Source organism: Zootoca vivipara, chromosome 11 (genome assembly GCF_963506605.1).
Source record: "Zootoca vivipara chromosome 11, rZooViv1.1, whole genome shotgun sequence".
NCBI lineage: Eukaryota > Metazoa > Chordata > Lepidosauria > Squamata > Lacertidae > Zootoca > Zootoca vivipara.
Genome location: NC_083286.1, coordinates 7,074,632 through 7,100,366, shown reverse-complemented (window position 1 = coordinate 7,100,366; position 25,735 = coordinate 7,074,632). Strand labels below are relative to the sequence as shown.

Genomic DNA, 25,735 nt, shown 5'->3' with positions numbered 1-25,735 from the left:
GCACCGGGCCACCAGAGGGGCGCCGCGCAGCTGCGTCCGCCTGCCCGCCGTGCAGCTCTGCCCGCCCACCGTGCTGGGAAACGGGGCGGGGGCGCTGGAGGGATCCGTCGCACCACGGCGCCAGATATACTTAAGACGGCCCTGAGGTCATATATGTCAGCAGAGGTAGGTGCCTCGAACTGGGCTGCAGGAAGGGATGGAAGTGAAATTCGTTTATTTTCCATCTTTAAGCAGACAAATCTGATTTTCACCTCTTGGATATGGATTGGAGGGTAGTTTTCCTTCAGATTGTGCACTCAGTTTTGCAAGAAACAGTAGCTGAGGATGACATAGTCAGGATTCTTCTCTGCTTCTTCCCACCTCCCCCAACCCACCCAGCTTGATACAGGCATCAGTATTGAAGGTGACCAGGAAGTGGACAAACATGAATCAGAAAACAAGGACTTTGGATGCAAAGGGTAAAAAAATCATTCCGAATTTCCCACTACCACTTTCAAGTGAAATGTCACCACATAGCTGTGTTCTGTTTGCCAAATCAACATTCAACACCGTGGTTCCAAAGGTGTAACTGATGTGCAGAAGCCTATTCCAGAGATCATCACTTGACTTTGAACTTCATCCAAAACTGTTATTGCTTATTTCCTCTAAGTAACACAGAGGGATGTATTCAGGGCTGCTCCATTTTATTCTCACAAAAGTTCACTTGGAGAGATAGTGACTTTCCCAAAGCTATAGAGTGAACCTCATAGCAGAACTTCCAACATTTAAGGCCCCATATTTTATACAGAATGTCAGAGATCAGGGGGTGGGGAAGCTCAGGCATGGGGACCAAATGCAGCTCTCCAGGACTTACTTTCTAGTCCTTGGGACTCTCTCCAATCTCCAGACCACAACCCTCACCACAGGCTGGAATGTGTCCTTGAACTGGAATAAGGCTTCCTGCTTGTCTGGATAAAAGGTTGAGAATCTGTGTGCCAATACGTTTTTGAGTGACTCTGCTCTGAAGGCAGCACTTTACAAATCTGTGAAATGGGTCCAGAGCTTTGGGTCCAGTCTGCTTCCTTTTGGGCTGTTTCAGGGAAGTCCCACTTCAGCTTGGAGAAGTAGCTTGCTTCAGTTCGCTATTCCTAGTCCTCTGTTTGTCTTCATTTTTGTTTGCTTTCACCCACCATCTTTGCTTTTGTCATTCTAGGTGTTTTGAAAAGAAATACGATGCAGCCTTACACTTTTTCAGGAAACATAAAACCAGAATTCGATATGTTATTTATGGAATACTAATAGCAGGTATTTATTGGACATCATAGAAAATGACAATCTCTTAGTTTTATCAAGAGTTTGGATTTGTGTGTGTCTGTTTGAAGCCTGAAATTAATTACACAAAACGGAATAACCTTATTAGACAGCAACTGAGACTTATTTGTCGATTGCATACCATGTAGAATAGTAGTGCTACTTATCATTAGGATCTACAGAGGAAAAGATATGATGTACGCTTACATTTTTATTATTATTATTACATTTATACCCTACCTTTCTTCCAAGGAGATCAAGATAGCATTCATGGTTCTCCCCCACCCTCATTTTATTCTCACAACAACCCTGTGAGGTAGGCTGGGCTAAGGGACTGCAGCTGGCCCAAGGTCAGTGAGTTTCATCACTGAATGAGGGTTCGAACCCTGGTCTCCCAGATCCTAGTCAAGAGATAGACCTAATCCAGAGTCCCACGAGTTCCAGCCAGCGTGGTCAATGATCAGGAATGAAGAGAGTTGGACTTCAACAACATCTGGAGAGCCACAGGTTCTCCATCTCTGTCCTAGTTCAACACTCTAACCACTGCACCAAAATGGCTTGGTGTGATATACATTTTTTCAATATAGCTCAGTTGGTAGAGCATGAGAATCTTAATCTCAAAGTCATGGTTTGAGCCCCACATTCGGCAAAATATTCCGGCATTGCAGGGGTTTGGACTTCTTGGTGATCCTTGTGGTCATTTCCAACTGTACAAATACTTTGATTCTTTGAAATCTCTGTGTAAGATTTCAAGAGATTGCCACCTACTTCTAAACTTACTACAGTGTGACCCTACACATATCTATTCAGAAGCCCTATTAATGGGATTTGCTCCCAAGCGTGTACAGGATTTCATCCTAAATAATCTAAATTACCCCAAAAGCTCACTGGAAAAACTTGTTGGCTCCCTGCATTCCTGAACCTCCCACATTTTGGGAATCATTGGTAGGGCACCTGCTTTGCGTGCTGAAGAACTCAGGTTCAATTCATGTTATCTCCAGTAGGGCTGGGAATGTCTGCTGTCTAAAATGCTGGAGACCCACTGCCAGTCAGAGTAGACAATATTGAGCTCCAAGGACCAATGGGTCTGACTCAGCAGAAGTCAAGCCCCGAATGTTCATGCGTTCAGTTAAGTCAACCAGAAGCACAGTTGGTTTGTAATGATTTTAACTCAACATGAAGCCAGACTGCTATCGATATCATGATAGGTAAATGAACTTATATTTGAGCAATATTGTTTTGTAAACTCCTTTTTTCGTGTAATAATTCTCCTGGAGAAAATACATGTTCGCACTGCAAGTTGTAAAATGAAGCTGGCTGTTCATTCCTACCTTTTGCTCTTGGATCAGTGAGGTGTTTCCTCCCACCTTAATCTTTAATGAAAACACAACGAAGAGAGGATTGCAGAAATGCCATGCATTAATCTCACATTATCCCACATGTAGGTACTTGCCTCACAGTGCAAAAGAAAGCACACTTCATTTATTTATTTATTTTTGCGATGGGAGCTAATATTTAAGGATTCGGTTTCCATGTCACTAGCTATTTGCATAACACAGGCTCTGGGGCATGTAGTGAGAAAAATCTTTGAAAACGTCTCTCTAAATAATTGGTTCCTTTTCATAATCACTTCTGTTGTTGTCTGAAGGACTTGGGCACTTATTTTACTGGTGATCAAAGAAACTTCCTCATTTAAATATACCATGGGAGAAAATGAGCCAGTAATGTATCCATTTTACCAGAACATCAGGGCCGTCTTAAGCACCTCTGGCGCCCTGGCGCCGTGGTGCGCCGGATCCCTCCGGCGCCCCCCCTGCCCCGTTTCCCACCTCGGTGGGCGGGCGGGCAGGCGCCGCGCTACTGCCGAGGGCACTGCTGGGGCGGAAGAGCGGCCGGCGGCCGGGCGCAGCTGCAATGCGCCCCCCTGGTGGGCCGGCGCCGTGGTGCCCTGCACCACCCAGCCTGGCCATAGGGCCGGCCCTGCAGATCATGAAAGACCCTGAATGCAAGGGCAGAGGAAGGGAGGTGTGGTTGTGCGGGCCGCCCCAGGTATCACCACTGAGGGGTGTGACAAAATGCTGGGCAGCACTCACCGCGGGGCCTGCAGCACGCCCGAGCCACGCATCTCTCCTGGGAGTGATGGAGGTGGCTTGGGCGCCCACAGGCTCTGTGCTGTCCTAAACAGTCCACCCGCTGCCTCCCCCTCAGCTGTAGGGTGGCTGAGTGGGAGAAGGCAGGCAGATTCCTCGGAGGCCTCGCAGAGCGTCCTGCCCCAGCTGGCCCCGCCTCTATGGGCGGTTCGCCCCACCCCTGGGCGCAGGTGCCCGATCGGCTTGCTCCGCCGCTGCCTCAACGGAAGCCAATTCTGTCTTAAATGATCACATTATACTACAGAATAAAGAATGGTTTTGCTAAGTCATGGCTTTTCTTTCATTAGAGCCGCTGGTTCTTCCAAAGCTTTTCCATGAGCCTCAAAAATTGCTTCCATTCAAATGACTGAACCTACCCTAGACCATAATACAGATTGTGGTCTACAGGTAGCTGGGCCTAGACTGGCCAGGTCTGCAGTTCTTGCATTATCCTCTCCCTTTAACAAGAACAGAGACTGAATCACTATGAGTGGGATTCAACTAAGTTTTATTCAGAGTAGATGTGGTGCTGTTTTTACTTAAATTATAGTAATTATTTCCAAATGTGCATCTATATATATAAATTAGCATATGAGAATCTTGTGTTTTCTTTTTAAAACGTACCTTTTGTGTGATATGAAGGTATGTGCTGATGGGGAAATGTTGCCCTTGGGGTGGAGCTCACAACTCCTCTCTGATCAGCAAGAGAGAATTTCAAATAGATACCACATATCAACAAGTATAATGTGATCAAGTCTTCTTCTAATTTTCTTTGTCAGTGAAGCATGGAAATTTGGCTTAGTTAAACATTAGATGTGATCGTGCTAGTGGTCCTTTCTGCTTTACTGGGTAAGGATGCTTCCACCACCCTCGCTCCATAATAATAACAATAATAATAATAATAATAATAATAATAATAATAATAATAATAATTTATTTTTACCCTGCCCATCTGGCTGGGTTTCCCCAGCTACCCTGGGCGGTTCCCAACAGAACATCAAAAACATGACAAAACATCAAACATTAAAAACTTCCCTGAACAGGGCTGCCTTCAGATGTCTTCTAAAAGTCAGATACAGTACAGTAGCACCTCGGGTTGCGAAAGTGCCAAACCCGGAAGTGCCGCCACACACGCACATGCGCAGAAGCCATCCCTCCAGTTGCGGAAACCTCGGGATCCAACCAGAGCTCCAGAATGGATCCCATCCGCAACCAGAGGTACCACTGTAGTTGTTTATTTCCTTGACATCTGATGGAAGGGCGTTCCACAGGGCAGGGGCCACAACCGAGAAGGCCCTCTGCCTGGTTCCCTGCAACCTCGCTTCTCGCAGTGAGGGAACCGCTAGAAGGCCCTCGGAGCTGGACCTCACTCTTTCCCCACATTCCAGCATAGAAAGCTGCCTTAAGCCAAGCCAGACAATTGAAGAAGAAGAAGAAGAGTTTGGATTTGATATCCCACTTCATCACTACCCAAAGGAGTCTCAAAGCGGCTAACATTCTCCTTTCCCTTCCTCCCCCACAACAAACACTCTGTGAGGTGAGTGGGGCTGAGAGACTTCAGAGAAGTGTGACTAGCCCAAGGTCACCCAGCAGCTGCATGTGGAGGAGCGGAGACGCGAACCCGGTTCCCCAGATTACGAGTCTACCGCTCTTAACCACTACACCACACTGGCTCTCGGGTCCATCTAGCAGTTAGATTCTAGCTCAATGCTGCCTACAGTGATTATCAGGGTTCCTGTAGGATTCTTTCCCCAGCCTCACCTAGAGATGCCAGGGATTGAACCTGGAACCTTTTGTGTGCAAAGCAGTTGCTCTCCCACTGAATGCTTCCCCAAACATTGGCTCATCTCGTATGGAAAGGAAAAGTGTGTCAATGCAAGTAGCACTGTTTGAAGTGCTGTTTTCCAAACAAAGGCTTGGATAATGGTAGCAAAGATGTTTGAGGGTTTTGTTAGGAGAGAAAACAAGGGAGGACATGTCTTGTATGGCATATATATGGCATATCTGATTTATGACTATGCTTGTTTCCATGACAGCTTATTTGGCCATGGTAATTGCGGCCTGTATCTTGAATTTTCGCAGAGCTTTGGCCCTCTTTGTGCTCACCATCCTGGGCATTTTCTTCATCTGCTGGGACTTTTTGATGGCCAGATATGAGGACAGAATCGCAGAATCTCTTTCCCCTTGTGGGAAGTTCCTGGATACCCAATGGTTTTGGCTGAAATGGTAAACCACGATTTATTACTTTTTAAAGAGGCGGGGAATATAAATGCAGCTTTATGAACACTGAGGTGTTAGTTCTTGGTAAATGTCAGTGCCTTCTTAACCCCGCAGAAGTCAAATTCAGTATATATAGCCATGACAGGTAGGCAAGAGCTGGCAACATTTGAAGCCACCTCTGCAGCTGTCTTAATTTCTTAACACAGTTTTATGTGCAGCACTTGGCAGATTGTAATGTTTAGCTCATTGGTATCGAAAGGTTATCAAAGTCCCCCTATGAGGGAACCTCTCCTATTCACTGCCACAAGGAGTAGTGATGGCCACCAACCTGAATAGCTTTGAAAGACTCATTCATGGACGATAAGACTATCAATGGCTACTAGCCAGGATGACAACAACGACCTCCACTGTCGAAGGCAGTATGCCTCTGAATGACAGCTGCCGGGAATCACAAGTTGGCTGTTGTGCTGAGGTGCTGCTTTGGGGCATCCCATAGGCACCCATAGGCCACTGAGAGAACAGGATGCTGGGCTAGTTGGGCTTTTGGCCTGATCCAGCAGCCTGTTCTCATGTTCCTACATTCTTAGCAAGAGTAAGCGAGACTAGTTTTTCCTTGCTTTTTGGCAGCCGTAAATATATGCCTTGTCTTGTTTGTAGGTAAACAGGGAGGAAAAATAGGGGGTTTGTGTGTGTGTGTGTGTGTGTGTGTGTGGATGATTTCTATCAGTTTATTTGTTTTAAGGTAATTATAAAGTATTTTAAAAACATTTAGGTGGGACAAAACATAACCTGAGAGGTTGGCATGCCTCTCAAAGGTCACGTACCACTGAAAGATGCATGCCTATATTCATGCCTTAACATTCAGGTGGCCTTAACATTCTGATCTTATGCATGTTTACTTGGGAGCAAGTCCCATGGAGTTCAGCAGACCTTAATCCCAAGAACATATTGTTACACATACTCCAACTGATGAGCAGAAGGAATTCACAGGAGTCCCAGCCTTGGGTTGGGTTTTCATGGAAAGGAGGTCACTGGAGCCTTATGGAGCACGGACACTCCAATAGACCTTGCCCCACCATTAGGTTTTTAGGTGGAGCAACAATACCACAGCCTTGGATTCTCACAGACAGCAAATCAGGCCTTTGTGTGACACCTGCTCTTGCCAGGGGAGGGAAGGAGGCCTAGCCCCTTCATCTAAGCATCACCTGCTAGGATAATGAAACTATGGACCAAGTTTACTTAACAAAGCAAATCCTTAACAGACCTAGATAGTGCCATTAATTTAACAAAGAAAGCAGTTTGACCATACCCCTCAACTGTCCTGGTAAAACTGGGGTGTCTCTTTTTTGTGCAAGAGCCCAGTGCCCACTTTGGGCACAGCAATCTCATGCAGTGCCCCAAAATGGGTGGTTTGGGGCACTGTGCTCTTGTGCATGGTCTCTCGGGGCCATGATCTTACGCAGATCACGTGACTTGCGTGGGAGTGCAGCCCTAGAAGACACACATCCCGGTTTTTCACCTTGAGGGTATGGTTTGACTATTTGAATAATCTCTGCAGAAATTCTGTCATATGGATATAAAATCACAAGCTTGAAGAAGCCCCTCAAAATCCATTTAGTCTAACCCCAAACTTATTGCTTATTTAGCCTTCCTGGAAATAAACCTCAACTCAAACCTTCATTGGTTGGGGAAAAGCCAAACCAACCCCATCCCGTTCAAGTAAGAAGTGGGAAGCATACATTTCCGTCTCTCGTGAAGATGGCACAACCTATGATGACCCAAAAAAACTGAGCAAGGTTCAACCAGCCATCTGTTATGACCTGCATGACAACTCTCCTGCTGTCACACCCTAAGGCAAGGAGCAGAAACAGGAGAGTTATGGAGTCTGTGGTGGGCAGCCGTTCATAGAGATGGCGGGCTGCATTTGGCTTAGCGTGTGTGCTTTGTGAGGAAGGGTAGTACCACAATAGTGCTTCTGTTTTGTTACTGAAAAGGATTTGTGGTTGTTTCAGATTTAGTTTTATTGTGCCCCGTGGTGAAAGGCATGTAACAATTTTTTATATAAATAAGTTGCCTAAAGCTGAAGGGAAAAGAAATTTCAACCAAGATGATGGTTGTAAATCTTTTTTACCTAGGGCAGTGTGGGTATCACTAGCAGCTGCCATCGTGTGCTGGCTTGCCTTTGACACTGCCAGACAAGGAACCAACCAACTCATTTCCTTTGGCGGCCTCATAGTGTATGTCCTCTTGATGCTGATCTTTTCCAAGTACCCAACTAAGGTGAGTCCCACATTTGTTTTGTCCGTGGATTCATGTACTAACACTATAGACTTGGAGCCCTCACGATTCAGCTTACTTGCAGCAAGATTCCCAAATAATAATGTATCTGTTGCCAACAAATACTCAATTTGGGAGTCAAACTAAGTCAGAGGCTTGATGCGAGTACTTTTGAAACAATTTATTAAAAAACACTCTAGGCAGATGCTTTTATCTCCTATGGTCACAGCTGGCCCAGGTCACTCAGAAGGAAATGATTGGGTTGCACCAGAATCTTGAAGATGCAGCCTAAATTTAAGAGGGCTGAAAATACCCTAAACCTAGTCAGGGCTCCAGAAAGGTATAGAAACAAGCCACAGTGAAGAACACAGAGGAAGGTTCATCAGAATACCTAGAAATGCCAAACTGCATCTTTAAGGGCCTTCTCGGTAGTGGCACCCACCCTGTGGAATGCCCTCCCACTAGAGGTCAAAGAGAACAACAATTACCAGACCTTTAGAAGGCATCTCAAGGCAGCCCTGTTTAGGGAAGCTTTTAATGTGTGATGGATTTCTGTATTTTAATGTTTGATGGATTTCTGTATTTTAGAATTTCTGTTTTGTTGGAAGCCGCCCAGAGTGGCTGGGGGAACCCGGCCAGATGGGCGGAGTATAAATAATAAATTATTATTATTATTATTATTTAATAGAATCCAGTGTCCCCTTCACTTTGTTTTATGAATATCCCAGCTTTTGAGAGTTCTGGTTTGGGGGGAGGGGGATACAATCATCTGCTACAATCATCTCTGCTATGATATACAATAGAAGATTGTTCTTTGATCACCAAAAAAGATCAGCTAACTCTGACTTTCGTGCAGAGAACCAAGGCTTTCATCGGAATCACAACCTTAATCCACTGCCCTAGTTCACCACAAGTCACTGAGCTGTTTACTAAGATTTTTAAGTATCTTTGTATATGAGGAAATAAGCAACATAGAAAAGGAACGGCATACAGATACAAATTCTGATAGTTGTTAAACCATTTTACTGGGACAATGGATGTCTTGATTTTAACCCATAATCCTCCACATAGTATTCCTAAAAACACCAAGTGATAATAAGCCAATCATCTTGTGTTTCCCCATGAGCCTTATTGCCCCTAATGGCATAGCTGCCAAGTCTCCCGTATTCCCCAGGAAACCCCCGTTTTTCCAGCTGTCCCCAGCCGAAAAATTTTTTTTTGTTTTTCCCCGGTTTATTCTGGCGCAGCGGCTATTTTGGAACTGGGCGGAGCATGCTCAGAAGCGACTTTTGATGCTGCTTTGCCCAGTTCCAAAATGGCTGCAGCGCGACTTCTGGTGCGACGGCCATTTTGGAATAGGGCAGAGCAGCATCAAAAGTCGCTTCTGAGCATGCTCCGCCCAGTTCCAAAATGGCGGCAGCACTACTTCCGGTCTGCTACTTCTGGTCCAGTCCCTTATTTCTCAGGCCGGAACTTGGCAGGTATGCCTAATGGGCCAGTTCTGTTACAATTAAATCCAAAGAGAGTCACCTGACCCCACTAGCTTTAAAATAGTGTGTGTGTCCAATTGTCAGTCAGCATTGCTACTGAGCATGCTCAATCCTCAAATAACTGTTTTAGGAAGGTGTTTTCTTCTGGTCCCCTTAGTTTTAAAACATTTTTGGTACTTCTGCAAATCATGGGGTTTTCTTGTATCTGTAGATTTTGCTTTCATGTTTGTTAGTGGCCCTGTTTGGACTATAATCTTGTTCATGCTCAGCACCTGAGAGTGCTATTAGATTGGTCAAATTTGCTTTCTAAATCAAGTGCCTGACATTCTTTTTGCTTTCTTTGTTTTGATGCACGGCTAGGTTGTATGGAGACCAGTAATTTGGGGGATAGGACTACAGTTTATTCTTGGACTAATAACTTTGAGGACAAAAGTAGGATTTGATGCATTCAGCTGGCTTGGTGGTCAAGTGCAGGTAAGCCATTATTATTTTTTTACCTATTTGCATCAGCAAGAAAAGCTGAGTGGGTGGCTACAGAAGGAAAAAGAGAGCCCATGCGGGTGGCTCCATGAGGAGCTATCCCAAAGTAGGTTTATCTGCCATGTCCTGGGGGCTGAAGCATACTCTCCAACATGCTACAAAGGAAGATCAGGATGTGCATCTTTTGGGGCTACGCAAATCACATGACTCACATGAGAACACCCCCAAACACATGTACTGTATTTCGGGGCCGTGTTTTTCGGGTGATAGAGTGACTGCTGCTGGTCACGTTAAAGGGGGACAGAGTAAGAGAGAGGAGACCTTAGATCTAAGAGATCCATCCCATGGTGGACAAGAAGGCGGTTGGTGGGGTGGGGGAGAGATATTCTCACTAGCTCAGTGGGGTAACCCTGATGTCAGCAGAGGTTGACTGAGGGAACCCAGAAGTAAGCTTAGAACAAGCAGTGACACTGCGGTGGGAGCTCACCACCCGATGTCACACTGCTACTCATGGAGCCAGGTGACATGTGCGAGTCCGAAAAAGGTGTGTCTTTCAGGGGCATACTCTCGCGGGAGCCAAAACAGGACACCCTGGGATCCAATCCAAAGCCAGGGTGGCTTCTGTAATTCCAAGATGTCCTGCTTAAAGTGGGAAAGTGGAGGGAAGCAGTGCTGAAGGGAAGCAGCAAAGTAGATCACTCATAGAGCGATTACTTGGAATATGGCCTGATCCATGTGTGTGACTCCTGACCAAGATGAGACTGTCCCCTTTTCCACCAGGGCTCCTGTATCTCCATTTCATGGAGGATAAGACCTTTGGTGGCTTCTTGCCATGATGGCTATTGCTCGGCCTCCACAGTCAGAGGCAGCAATGCTTCTGAATACCAGTTGCTGGAAACCACAGGATGGGAGAGTGCGCTTGCGCTCGAGCCCTGCTTCAGTGGCATCTGGGTGGCCACTGTGAGAACAGGATGTTGGGCTCAATGAGTCATTGCCATAGCAGGTTCCATTTTAGAAAAGGCCTTTCCTTCAATGTGGGAAATGGAGGGGCTCCCTCTGCTAAGATAGTTCTTGTCAGGATTAACCAGTTAAAACTGAAGTGTTAGTGCAAAGGTCTACACTAGGAGTGAGGAACCTTTGGCCCTCCAATTATGTTGGACTACAATTCCCATCATCTGCAACCATTGACCTTGCTGCCCAGCCTGCATGACCAATGATTGGGGATGATGGGAGCTTGAGTCCAACAGCGTCTTGAGGGCCACAGATTCACTGGTCTGGATTCACACCTGTAACCATTTGGATAAATTAAACATTCAGAAATATATTCTCTCATGCCAGGAAAAAAGTCAGGTGAATAAGTAAGTGCAGGAAGTGCAGCATAGATTGTTTTTAGGAAGAGAAACAAGGAAATGTACTGGACATGAACCTGTGCAAATAGAAACAGTACCTGAAGGAGTTGTTTATGATGAATGACATTCATTTATTTCAAACTACTAGACCTATAACAATGCAGCTCTAGAAGTTTTGAACATTTTCCATTTGCTGCTCAGAACAAGTACATTCTGTTGCATTTCTAAAAGCAGTAAGCTAACCACACTGACATTTAACTCGCGGCCTCACAATGCCTCCATTAGTTTAAAACCATCAGTCCTCTACCTTTTATACTAGCAGCTGCTTTTGTGGGAAGGGAGTGGAAAGCATGGCAAACAGACCTGAACTTAACTCTCTGGAAGATCCAGGTCCAAACACTGAGGCTGCACAATGACCATACATTTAAAACACTGTTGTTTGGATCAGGAAAAGCTCAGGCCAACCTAACACAAAATAAGAATGACAATGGACACTTCTCTTCGTATTCTGATGTGATGGACTTGAGCATCATTTCCAACTGGCTGTGCATGTGCAGGGATGCAGGGCAGGAGAAGGATTGGGATTCTGCCTGCAGGTTTAGAAAGCCCCATTGAGCTCAATAGGATTTACTCCCAGGTAAGGTCCCATCCATACATCGTTTGTACTGTGATTTAAAGTCATGAGCCCAAGAGGCGTTTTTTGGTTTGTTTTGTCCTGCCACTTTCCCCAGGAAAACTCACTGCTTACTGCTGAATCGAAACAAATGCCAATCTGGCTTTCTGTGGATCGATATTTGTTCTGATTCAGCACTAAATAGTGGGTTTCCTGGGGAAATGGGTGGGAGATAATAAACAACCACCTCTCAGACTTGTGACTTGAAATCATGAGACAAACGCAAGTGTGGATAGGCACACAGTAAGTCTAGGATTGCATCCTTAGCCAGCCATCAGTTCTGTTAATCCACATACGGCCACATGTATGATCTCTGGCAACATCTCTGGCTCTACTACGTAGTCCCACTGTATTGTTCTCAACAGATCCACCTACTGAGGCAGACCAAATGGGACTAGGGATGGGCGGTGGCAATTCAATTCAGTTCACATCTCAGGGCAAACTTACCAAATTCACATTTTCCAAAACAATATGTGAATTGAAACACACCTTTGAAATTCTTCAAAATACACACTTATCCATTTTTTTGCAATGCATTTCTCCAGACAAGTGTTGTGTCCACTAATGATATACTACGGGAAAGTGTGAAAGCAACATGCAAAACTACACAATATCAGGGGAATGAGGCAGCTAGACTGGTAACCAGGCATGGCCACTGGGACCATATAACACTGGTCCTAAAGGATCTTCACTGGCTCCCAGTACATTTCCGAGCACAATTCAAATTGTTGGTGCTGACCTTTAAAACCCTAAATGGCCTCGGTCCTGTATACCTGAAGGAGCGTCTCCACCATCATTCAGCCCGGACACTAAGGTCCAGCTCTGAGGGCCTTCTGGCGGTTCCCTCACTGCAAGAAGCCACGTGACAGGGAACCAGGCAGAAGGCCTTCTCGGTAATGGTGCCCACCCTGTGGAAAACCCTCCCATCACATGTCAAGGAGATAAAGAACTACACAATTTTAGAAGACATCTGAAGGCAGCCCTGTATTGGGAAGTTTTAAATGTTTGATGTTTTACAGTGGTACCTCTGGATGCGAAGGGGATCCGTTCCGGAGCCCCATATGCAACCAGAGCAGTACTCAACCTGAAGTGCCGACTCTGCGCATGCTCGCCGCGCGATTCGGCACTTCTGTGCATGCGCACGGCATCATTTGGCACGTCTGCGCATGCGTGAATCGCCAAACTCGGAAGTAACCCATTCTGTTACTTCCGGGTTTGGCGCATTTGTAACCAGTGTTGTACGCAACCCGCAGCATTCGTATCTAGAGGTATGGCTGTATTATGTTTTTATATGTTCTGGAAGCTGCCGAGATGGGTGGGGTATTATTATTATTAGTTGTTTAGTTGTGTCCGACTCTTCATGACCCCATGGACATCATCATCATCATTATACCAGTGTGCAAAAATATGTATAGTAGGGGAAATTACATATAACATATATAGTGGAAGAATTTTGCACTAAAGTGCTTACAAGTTTTCACACTTACTGTGTCAATCATCTGTAGCACATTGTTGTCTAGGATAGATTTCTTCCCAGTGTTTTGCTTTGTTTTTAACCGTTTTTCTTTTTCTTTTAAGACTTTCTTGGAATACACAGATGCTGGCTCTAAGTTTGTCTTTGGTGATAAATACACCGACCACTTCTTTGCCTTCAAGGTAAACAGTTATCCCTTGTGTTGTTTCTGGCATAGTGTCAACTGCACAAAGGCATGCAAATGTGGGAAATGTACAAGTAGTATCTGCAACAAAATGCTGCAGTGTGTTTCTCATTTTAGTACTGTATTGATGTTCAGGGCATAGCCAGTCATTCCCTTCAAGCAAGTCCTATGCTGGGGAATGGAATGGAATGGTGGCAATTCTATTCTGCTGAAACTGTGTGATACACTGATCAGAGTGTTGGGTCTGAAGGAAAGAGGGCCAGTTTCCCACAAGATATATTTCTGTACTTGATCTAATTAATGACACACATAAATACATGAATGAGTTCCCACTGTCTCTACCTACCATCTAGTGAAACCACAGCCAAGGGAACGGGATTTGGCACTGATGCTTTAGTTGAGATTTAGTTGGACTAAATAACACTCAGGGTCCATCCCAACTATACCATTACTGTATATGATTATCCGTGCTGATAGGAACAAACTTTGTTAATGATCTGCAGCAGCCCAGCCTCCAGCATAAATCCAGACTTTTTGCTTATATAACCCTTATATAACCCTATCACATATTCTTTTGATTTCCTTAATTAATGGTGCAATTTTCTTAATGGTAAGTTTCAAAAAAAGAATCTGAAACTCTAGTGTGATTCTCAAGAGGCTGCTTTAAAAAGAAAAAGGGAAAGGTAATCTTCACCCTAAGTGTGCCCTCTCATTCACAAAAGGAATCAATAAAATCTCTCTCCAAGCTCCCCTCTCCTGTCTTAGACTCAGGAATGAGCCCAGCAATACTTGACCTCTTTGGAAGGGGATGTTGCCCAGCAACCAATCTTTTTCCATTTCTTTGGTACTTGAGCAGATGAGAGTAGGCAACAAGATCTTATTCTCTCTTCCATCTCTCTCTCTCTCTCAGCTCTTTCTCCACTGGATTGAGGAGACAGGTCAGACCAGATAATTGGCCTTCTGGAAGAAACTTATGTCCACCTCATCTGTATTTTTTACAACCCTTCTAGAACTTTTCTCAAGAATTCTTCATTCTGAGAATGAAGCGTTCCCAGTTCCCCACTCATCCCCCCCCCATTCATTATTTCTGTTTGTGATTACTCCCTCTTTTCATCGGCTGGCAAATGTATTGAAATCTGCTGCTTTCGAGAGGTGCCCATTTAAATGTAACTCATTCCCCCAGTTTACCACCTGGGATAATGTTTAGGATTCTTTCCAAAGGGGTGGATTCTTGCTTGTCCGTTTATTTTGCAAATGCATGTTCCATATGTGATTTAAGGGGGATGGAGGGAGGCATGCTGTTTTGATGGCCACAAACACGTTTCTCTACCTTATTTTCAACCAAGGTGCTTTTGACTCTGTCCCAGTAATAAGCACGGAATGTATCAGGCAGATTTTTATTTTCAAAGCACTCGGTGTTCCTGCGCACCCTTGCGCAGCCCAGGAATACATTGCTTTGGTGCACCAATCAAAGGCATTCTTGAGGAGAGCAGCTGGCCCTGAATGACAAAAGCACTAAGCATTGTTTATGTGGCTTATTAAAAGGCAAAAATATTAGATGGATAGATGCTGCTCAAACATCCTTGATGTGATTATTGTCAGTGAGACAAAATGGGCCGAGACCTGATAATCCCAGCCTGCATGCAGTACCATTTATACACCTAGCAAATTTGTGCCAAGGAGCGTCTTCAATCATTAAACCATCATATTGGATGGATCTGCCAATTCTATCTCCTTTTGATGCGCCATTCAGTATTCATTCTCTTACCCCTTTACTAGTACAGTACTGTATGCAGATATATCTGCAGCCTAACGTGGCTTTCACTTCGGGCACCAGCTGTGGGCCTCCCTTCCTTAAATAATGCAACAAAACAAAAAAAGCACGATCCTTTTGCCACAATCACCCATGCTTGAGCAACTTCCAGTTAGGCTGCTGCATTGTGCTGCATATGGGTCTGGCCCTGGAGAGAATGCTGAAATTTCAAACGGTACAAAATATGGTACCGGATGATTGGCTGGTTCCTATGGAACTGACTGTATCTTGCCTGTAGTAAAGAGTTTCATTGGCTACTTGCGCAATTCAAGGTGCTGATTTTCGACTTTGAAGTCCCATATTGTCTAGGCCCAGGTTATCTCAAGGACATCTTCAGCTGTCTGAACTTGCCTGTGTTTTAAAATAATATGCAGAAGCCTTGTTGCAAGTGCTTCCCTTTCAGAAATGAGGTGAGTGACTACTGGAGACAGGGCTTCCTCTGTTGTGGCACCCAGACTGTGGAATGCCCTCTCCAGGCACATCTACTTTCTACACATCTTTCCCCACCCAGGCTTTCAAGTCTTTGCAGCCAGTGAATATTTACTGGTCTGTATTTATGTTTGTTCTTGATGGACTTTTGTGGTTTTCAGCTTGTCTGAAGGCTGTAGCACAGCTATATCCTCAGATTTCAGAAGTGCCTACCTGTTGTTTCTCTTTTAGAAAAAAGAAAGTCCTTGACCATGGTTTGATTTTTCGCTCCTAATTAGGTGCTGCCTATTATCATTTTCTTCAGCATGGTGATGTCTATGCTTTACCACCTTGGATTCATGCAGTGGCTTATTAAAAAGGTAACAAAGCCCCCAGGTACTTCCTCTAATACTTTTGGTGAATTGTAGAATACCCCTCTCTTCTACTCTGTCTCTCACACAAAGAGGGCCCCAACTCTGTGCCAACAGAGTCTGATTCTTTGGCTTTTGAACAACTTAATACATTTCACCTCCACTATCCAACAAATTCAGGCCCTCACCTGAGTGATATGAATTGTTGCCCAAAGAAAGGATCTCCCACTCCTTGTCCACAGTAGCAGCAGAGCATATCCAGGTAGGGCTTGGAGATAAAAAGGTAAAGGTAAAGGACCCCTGACAGTTAAGTCCAGTCGCAAACAATTCTGGGGTTGCAGAGCTCATCTCGCTTTACTGGCCAAGGGAGCCGATGTTTGTCCGCAGACAGTTTTTCTGGGACATGTGGCCAGCATGATTAAGCCGCTTCTGGCGAAACCAGAGCAGCGCACAAAAAGACCGTTTACCTTCCCGCTGTAGCAGTACCTATTTATCTATTTGCATTTTGATGTGCTAGGTTGGCAGGAGCTGGGACCGAGCAACAGGAACTCACCCCGTCGTGGGGATTCGAACCGCCAACCTTCCAGTCGGCAACCCCTAGGCTCAGTAGTTTTAGACCACAGCGCCACCTGCGTTCCCAGGGCTTGGAGATACTCCTACCCCAAATCCTTTGTCAGTTTCCCAAACTTGGGTCTCCAGCTGTTTTGGACTACAATTCCCATCATCCCTGACCACTGGTCCTCCTCACTAAGGATAGTGGGAATTGTAATCCAAACACCCAAGTTTTGGAAACCCTGGTGTAGACAATACTGAGCTAGATTGTCCAATGATGTAATTCAGTATAAAGCAGCTTCCTATATTCCTAACACTTCCATTTATTTATTTTCAATTTACTCCATGTTTTTCCCACTCACCAGTGGGCTCCCCATTCAAACCTCTTTGTCTTCTCTTCTCTGAAATCCCACCAACCCAAATTGTCCAGCTTTCAGCCTGTAATAGTAAACACCTGCCTGGCTGGCCTCACCCATCAAATATGGGAACAGGATAGCACAAATTTTCTTTTCAAGCACTAACTTCTTGCATAGCTTGAAGAAAAAAGCATCAGGCATAACTGTGATAGGTTCAGGCCCATCTTACCCATAGAGGCTAGTGGCCTGGGGTGCCACAGCGCCAAGTTCTGGAAGGCAACAGGCGAGAATCTGGGGAACACCGAACAAGCGCGCTGTGTGAGCGCCAAGTGTCAGCTCGGTTTTTTCCCTTTTAGCCTGCATTCTGCTGGGTGCCAGAAGGCTCAAAGGGAAAAAACCAAGCCGACGCTCAGTGGGAGTGGGACACGTGCCCTCGCTCGCTTGGCGCAGGCCCACTCGCTTGGTGTGCTGCCTGCCACGGGCAACGTGGCACGAAGCGGCCAGCTGAGCCGGAAGGTGCCACATCCAGCCTCCACCTCTTCCCCGCCGGAGGAGCCACGCTCCAGCCGCTGCCTGCCTCCTCCAGCCCTAAAAAAAGGTCAAAAACTCTGGGAAAGGGGGGGCGCCGGAGGGATCTTTGCACCACGGCGCCGGATATGCTTAAGAAGGCCCTGGATAGGTTAGCTTTAAGTTTGTAAAGTTGGGGTAGAATTCCTAGCCTGCTCTTTCTGGGGAGATTAGCAGATGTAGGTACCCTAGAGAATCTCTTACTATATTGCTGTGGGTTAAACCACTGAGCCTAGGGTTTGCTGATCAGAAGGTTGGCGGTTCGAATCCCTGTGACGGGGTGAGCTCCCGTTGCTTGGTCCCAGCTCCTGCCAACCTAGCAGTTCGAAAGCATGTCAAAATGCAAGTAGATAAATAGGAACTGCTACAGCGGGAAGGTAAATTGTGTTTCCATGTGCTGCTCTGGTTTGCCAGAAGCGGCTTTGTCATGCTGGCCACATGACCTAGAAGCTATACGCCGGCTCCCTCAGCAAATAATGCGAGATGAGCGCGCAACCCCAGAGTCGGTCACGACTGGACCTAATGGTCAGGGGTCCCTTTACCTTTACCTAAGACACATTATCCAAGCTGTATTATCTGAATTCAGTAATGTGCCTTATGTGGCCATGTGACATTATGCAGATTGATTATTCAAACCTATGATCTCTGGGAGAAGATTCTAGGGGCCATAAGATATTCTTCTCCAAGAGCAGCCTTGGAAAGGGAGATCCATTGTCAGAGGGCCCCCTCTCCACTGCCACAAACTTCCATAGCCCTTGCCTTTCCAATGTCCTGCTGACAAGAGTCCAGGGAGGTGCTGGATAAGGTAGCTGAACCACTTTCATTTCCCTACCACATGTTAAGATTTCAGCCTTATTTCTGGATTTGCTGCAACAGCACAATACAATTTGACAATTTCCAAAGTACCGCTTAGATTACTTTTGCTGGATCTCCCTGGCAACTGTCTGCATCTCTGCCCCATGCTTTGTGATTTCTTGCACTGCAATAAAATTATGTTTACATGGAATGACAAAAGGACCTCTCCTTGTTTGACACTGAAGATGGAAAATAGTTACTTTGGGAAGGACGTGTAACCATCCTCTAGACGTGGCGATGACGCTTCTAGAATTTCACAAATGTGGATTAGCTTGAGAACACCAGGAAAAATTTTTTTCACATTGCCTCTTTCTTTTCTTAGGTTGGATGGGTAATGCAAATAACCCTAGGGACAAGTCCAGTTGAATCTCTGGTTGCAGCTGGCAACATATTTGTGGGACAGGTAAGCTGTGAAACAGGAAAAACAAACTAATACCTTTAGGGCAGATCCCTTATAAAATTAAAAATGGGCCATGTGATAAGGCACATCATTATACAAAATCATTCCCTTTTCAAAAATGGCAAAGCAAAGTACTAAAGCATTTTTAGTAAAGAGGCAGAAATTTGAGAATATTGTGCAGCAATCCTATACTTACATAGTTATCCAGGTACACTCGTACTTGGGTGTAAGTCCCATTGAATTCAGTGGGGCTTACTTCTGTGAAGACATGTACTGTATAGGCTTGCACCTGTATATAGAATTACACCAGAAAAAACCTTGACAGGGTCTATCCCTGGACAGCCTGGCACCTTCTCTTTCCGGCAGCAATGTCTCCTAGGCAGCAACTCCTCCTTACAAGGGTCTTGGGCAGAGAGTGGGGCAAGGCAGATGAAAAACTTTACCCCTTTAGGGTCCAGCACAGTGTGCCCACCATAGGCATGCATAGTAGTATCCTTTGTTCTTAGTGATCCCCATTAAGACCTGTTTGAATTACAGTGGTGCCTCGCAAGACGAATTTAATTCGTTCCGTGAGTCAATTCATTTTGCGAAAAATTTGTCTTGAGAATCGCGGTTTCCCATAGGAATGCATTGAAATTTCTTTTTTTGCCCATAAAGGTAAAGGGACCCCTGACCATTAGGTCCAGTCGTGACCGACTCTGGGGTTGCGCGCTCATCTCACATTATTGGCCGAGGGAGATGGCGTATAGCTTCCAGGTCACGTGGCCAGCATGACAAAGCCGCTTCTGGCAAACCAGAGCAGCACATGGAAACGCCGTTTACCTTCCCGCTGTAGCGGTTCCTATTTATCTACTTGCATTTTGACGTGCTTTCGAACTGCTAGGTTGGCAGGAGCTGGGACCAAGCAACGGGAGCTCACCCCGTCACAGGGATTCGAACCAACGACCTTCTGATCAGCAAGCCCTAGGCTCAGTGGTTTAACCACAGCGCCACCTGGGTCCCATAGGAACGCATTAATTTTGCCCATAGGAACGCATTAATTAAATTTCAATGCATTCCTATGGGAAACCGCGATTCACAAGACGAATTTTTCTCAAAACGAATTTGTCTTGCAAGTCACCATCAGATTGCAAGACGCGTTCGTCTTGCGAAAAATTCATCTTGCAGGGCATTTGTCTTGTGAGGTACCACTGTAAACAGTTTGCAATTGGCAAGGACATTGGAGAACAGGCAAAACCTCGGAAACCTGGGGGCAGATTTTAGCCACCATTTCACTAATGCTTTCCAATGCACCTTTTTTTACCTTCCATGCAGCAGTTAATCAGTCTTATATGGCACTGATTTACATCAGTTAGGAAAATTTGGATGCAGGAAAGTCTGCTATATTGATACCATAAGGAGAGGTTGAAGAGTATCACAGGCACTTGTGCACATGAAACAAAAGGGACAGAAACAAAGGGCCAGATTCCAGATCTAGATGTATAGATGGTGTGACAAGTTAATCCCATAGATTTAGCTAGCTATTAGGTTATATTGTGTAATATATTCACATCTTCAACTGGCCAAATAGATTGACTACGATCATTCCATTAGAGCACAAATGAAAGCAAAATGATCATTTGCCTACATTTAAGCTCTAATTGAATTGTCACTGCCTGTTTTTGCATTCCATTGCCCCTTAACACCATCCTTTACACTTTCCCCCTCTTAACACTCCTGCAGATCCTCCTAAGTGCATTTGATGAAGTGGTCTCTAGTCCACAAAAGCTTATGCCGTAATGACATTTGTCAGACTTGAAGGCTTTTTGCCATTGCCTTTAAGACTCTTGCCATTTTTGCTGAAATAGACTGGTATGGCTACCACGTTGGAAATTGCCCCTATCCCAATATTTCTAGCTTACAGAAAGAAAAAGGAGATGATTTTAAAGGTAAGGTAAAGGTAAAGGGACCCATGACCGTTAGGTCCAGTTGCGGACGACTCTGGGGTTGCGGTGCTCATCTCGCTTTACTGGCAGAGGGAGCCGGTGTATAGCTTCTGGGTCATGTGGCCAACATGGCTAAAGTGTAATTTCATACTATGGATAAAATATGAGACAACATCTAATATGTGCTGGCTTGCCTTTTTGCTTCTTTTCCCCCAGACAGAATCTCCTCTCTTGGTGAAGCCTTATTTGCCCTATATCACCAGATCTGAACTACATGCTATCATGACGGCAGGATTTGCCACCATTGCTGGAAGTGTCTTAGGAGCATATATTTCATTTGGTGTAAGTATAGAAACATGCTAGCTCTTAATTACTGTTTTCCATCCCCACCCGACTAGTAACAAAGAACATGAAATAGAAATAGTTCTCCCCTTACCTTCCAAGTCCCGGACTGCAGAATCCGGGACCGGCAGCCGTGTGACACCGGAAGTTGCATCAACGTAACTTCCGGTGTCGCTTTGCCCTTCTATGGGCACCAAAAATGGCCACCACCGGCTTCAAAAGTAGCTTCTACGCATGACCGGAAGTGTGTCAGCGCAACTTCCGGTGTCGCCCCGCCAATCTATGGGCACCCAAAATGGCTGCCGCCGACACAGGAAGTCGCGTCTACGCACTTCCAGTCATGCGTAGATGCGACTTTTGAAGCCGGCGGCGGCCATTTTGGGTGCCCATAGAAGGGCAAATCAGAAAAAAATGGCCGCCGGCAGGAGAAAATAACGGAGAAAAACGGGAGACGAAGTGATAGAGGGGACCACTGGGAAAAGGTAAGTAAAAACGGGGGGGGTTTCCCGGGGAAAACGGGGTACTTGGCAGCTATGAGTTTTCCCTAACCACACAGATTCCTAGAAGACAAATCTTTCATTAACAGCCCTTTCCTGGGAGAAGGTTCCATTGATCTCTGTAGGCCTTGCTTCAGAGTAAGCACTTTTCCTGCTGCAAACCAATGTGACTATCCTGATTACATTTAAACCAGTTAGTGTTTTCAGCTCGACATGCATATATCTTGATCCAGGCAAGCCATGAATCTTTTTTTAAAAGATATCACTCAAACCTTTTGACCTATTTATTTCGTCAGCAGGGGTGCTATCTAGGGAGGGGCAAGAAGCTGAGCCCTCCCCAATTTTCAAAGAGGGGGTTGGCCCCCCTCAGGAGACGCTGCAGGGAGCAGCATGCCTGGCACGAGGTCACACTGGCCTGCACAGCTTTGGGAGGTGTGCATGACATCACACAGTCCACATGTGACATCACATGTGTGTTCTGGGCCCCTTCAATCTTGGGGGGCAACCTGGTGGCTGTGTTCAGCAAGGGTTACCACAGGAATGATATTCAACATCCTGTGCCCAATTAAATGTTGTCCTTCTTCACCTTTGACATTTCAGATTCCAGCCTCCCACTTATTAACAGCTTCCGTGATGTCAGCACCAGCAGCTTTGGCTATTGCCAAGCTCTTTTGGCCAGAGACCGAACATCCCCAGATAACTGCACGGCAGGGTGCAAAAGTGGAGAAAGGGTAAGAAGATTTATACTTGCATGATGCAAAGGCTTAGGCCAGGCATCCCCAAACTTCGGCCCTCCAGATGTTTTGGACTACAATTCCCATCTTCCCTGACCACTGGTCCTGTTAGCTAGGGATCATGGGAGTTGTAGGCCAAAACATCTGGAGGGCCGCAGTTTGGGGATGCCTGGCTTAGGCAGAATTGGGAAGAGTAGAGTAGCCTCTCTCTCATCACAAAAAAAAGAGGACGTCAATTTGCATAAAATGTGTATGCCCTGATTTATAGGGTGAGGCAAATTTCAAATGCATTATAAGTAGGAAGTTATAAGTAGGAAGTTATATCAATACTTTGGCCACCTCATGAGAAGAGAAGAACCCCTGGAAAAGACCCTGGTGTTGGGAAAGATGGAGGGCACAAGGAGAAGGGGATGACAGAGGACGAGATGGTTGGACAGTGTTCTTGAAGCTACGAACATGAGTCCGACCAAACTGCGGGAGGCAGTGCAAGACAGGAGTGCCTGGTGTGCTATGGTCCATGGGGTCACGAAGAGTCGGACACAACTAAACAACAACAACAGTGGAGAAGACTGTGATCAAGTGGCCTTTGTGGCAGCTCAGACTGCTGTCCAGGTGCTAATTGTGGATGGGTGACTAACAACCTTTTTATGCTTCTTGTGGTTCTTTATCTTTAAGATGGACTTGAACGGGACTCTCAGATAGAGGGTTGTCCTCTGCCACTCTGGGGAAAAGACAATATATGGTGTTGTTATACAGACATTCAGAAATACAATTGCAGTAAATTACATAACGAGCCATTTCCTGCCCTTTCACAACACCTTAAATCAGATAAATCAGGTCCTAAGATAACCGTCCCACTTTGCCTAACAATAGGGGCAGCTGTAGCTCAGGACATTCAGCCACGGGTTGCATCTTGTGCTGCTTGGCCCTGAGAAAGTGTGCACATGAAATGCTTCTAAGGCTCCAAAGGGCTCTGTAAGTGCTAAATATTGTTAACAAGATTAAGTACTGTACTGGTTAATTTTTCTGGTTGGTGGTTTTTTAAAAGGGTGATTTCTGCTGTCATTGGGGGGGGGGGGTGACAAGGGTTCCTACACCTGCTTTTTTAAACATCACATTAACCTGCACCTTTTGTTCTTGTTTTCTCGGTGAAGAGACTCAAAAAACCTGTTGGAAGCAGCCAGCCAAGGGGCTTCTGCCTCCATCCCTCTGGTGGCAAACATTGCTGTGAATCTGATTGCCTTCCTTGCCTTGCTTTCTTTCTGTAATGCAGTCCTGTCCTGGCTGGGAAATATGTTCAACTACTCACAGTTGAGCTTTGAGGTATTAATAAGCTTTGCTATTGTTGTTGCTACTATTCAGTACATCCATGGTAGATGAAAAAGACAGTAGATTATAAAAGGCGATTTGCTTGTACATACTGTATATTCCTGCGTATAAGACTATTTTTTAACACAGGAAAATCTTCTTAAAAGTCGGGGGTCGTCTTATATGCTGGGTCATATTTCTTATACTGCGAGTATATCCCAAACTCTATATTTTAACTGGAAAAGTCTTATACGCCGGAATATATGGTAATATAAGAAACAAGGACAATATGCTTAAGTTTTACTCATGTCCTACAAGCTTTTAGCTAAGGCATGATCTCTCTCTTTCACACATACCCCTTACATAAAATAATTATATTTTCACATGAACCCCAGTTAGGCAATGCAAAGGGAGTCTGGCTGGCCACTTCTCGGGGATGTTGTCGTGCTGGACTTCCCACACTGCACCGAGTGAGGCTCAGTGACCTTTGAGGTCTCTTTCAACTATGGTTCAGCTCAGTGGTGCTGCTCATTAAACCAATCCTTCTTTGGTCTGCAGTTATATCAATTATTTTTATTTGCTTTTTGCTTTTTTAGCACCATTCATTCAGCGAAGTCCTGTGACACTTCTGGCTTGCAAAACAGGATAGTACTACATTCAGTTCATCAGTGGAGGGTGTTGCCCCCTCCGTCTGTCACTTGTGTCCTTGGACTGTATGAGACAGTGGAGATCCGTAATCAGATCCCCCCCTTTTCTGTCTTTAAATTTTATTAAAACACAACTGCAGAGAAGGGTGGGTGGGTGGCGGTGATTAGGGAAGGGGAGTTTAATGGACTGCCCAGTTACCTGCTCCTTTTTGTTTCTCATTGTTATGCATACTTTGCATTGGCGCCAATGGCTTCACATGACAAAAGGTAGGAGAGAAACAGGTTGCCTAATATTGACTCATGGGCGTACCCAGCATGGGGCAGGGGGGGCAGCTGCCCTCCCCTAGAAGCAGGGCAGCTGGAGAGGACAGGCAGGGGTGCTGCCTGCTGTGCTTCACCTCAGCCTGCTTGGCTGGAGCGAAACGGCAGCGGCAGCAAAGCTGCCTCCGTTGAAAAAAAAACCTGGACCCGGACCTGGGCTAACGGGCTAACTTCAGCCCACACTCCTTCAAGTCACAGCGAGCACAGCACAGAAAGTGCTGCCCCACAATGCTCCGCGGCACCTCATTTGCATACATGAGGTCCAGGTCCAGGTTTTTTTCAACGGAAGCAGCTTTGCTGCTGCTGCCTCTTTTTAGTCACCGCTGCCATTAAAGGAGTGGGCGAGGCAGGAGTGCAAGCGCGGGTGGCTCCGTGTTCTGCCTTGCAAATGGCCCCCTTTTCTCTGGGGGGCGTGCACGTTGACCATGCCTCCTGGGGGGGATCCTGGCCACGTCATTGCCAGCTAGCCAATTGGATGACTGGGGGGCGTGGCTGGTGTGCCCCCCTAGCTTTGATCCTGGGTACGCCCATGTATTGACTTGCTTTCTACTGATGCATTTGTGAGCCTGACCAGCTTGGTTACCACAGCAAAGCAATGGAACATAGGAAAAGACCCACTCCTAGGTATGCACTCCTTAGTTGGAGGTGGTGGTTGTTTTTATGTTGTTGTTTTTTTAAAAAAAAAAAGCTCTGAGAAATGCCAATACTGTATGTGGTTAATGTATTTATTGGCTTTTAGATCAATCCCCCCCACCCTCTCTCTCTCTCTTTAGGTCATTTGTGCTTATGTCTTTATGCCATTTTCATTCATGATGGGAGTTGACTGGGAAGACAGTTTTCTTGTTGGTAGACTTCTAGGCTATAAGACCTTCTTCAATGAATTCGTGGCTTATAAAGATCTTTCAGAACTGATCAAACTGAGGAAGGCAGGAGGGGAAAAGTACATTGGTGGAGAGAACCAATATTTGAGTGTGAGTATTCTTGCACAGTTCTTTGCTTTTATTTGACCCAGGTTTCTCAGAGGTTCCAATAGTCACACCAAATAAAATTGATTTCTGATTTAAAAACCACTT

General features: G+C 45.5%; 1 protein-coding gene across 2 annotated transcripts in view; it reads left to right on the top strand.

Annotated features, from left to right (window-relative positions):
• The window catches only part of SLC28A3 (solute carrier family 28 member 3), a 51,452-nt gene that overhangs the window by 15,431 nt on the left and 10,286 nt on the right, over positions 1-25,735 (top strand). The window contains exons 3-14 of one of the 2 annotated variants that reach the window (XM_035099899.2): positions 379-458; positions 1,193-1,284; positions 5,456-5,645; positions 7,775-7,919; positions 9,767-9,880; positions 13,487-13,564; positions 16,087-16,167; positions 18,811-18,891; positions 21,030-21,155; positions 22,253-22,383; positions 23,541-23,709; positions 25,436-25,633. In XM_035099899.2, coding sequence (XP_034955790.2) covers positions 379-458; positions 1,193-1,284; positions 5,456-5,645; positions 7,775-7,919; positions 9,767-9,880; positions 13,487-13,564; positions 16,087-16,167; positions 18,811-18,891; positions 21,030-21,155; positions 22,253-22,383; positions 23,541-23,709; positions 25,436-25,633 — 1,485 coding nt within the window. The remainder of the gene's footprint in view (positions 1-378; positions 459-1,192; positions 1,285-5,455; positions 5,646-7,774; positions 7,920-9,766; positions 9,881-13,486; positions 13,565-16,086; positions 16,168-18,810; positions 18,892-21,029; positions 21,156-22,252; positions 22,384-23,540; positions 23,710-25,435; positions 25,634-25,735) is intronic. The other variant, XM_060280093.1, reaches the window with a different exon arrangement.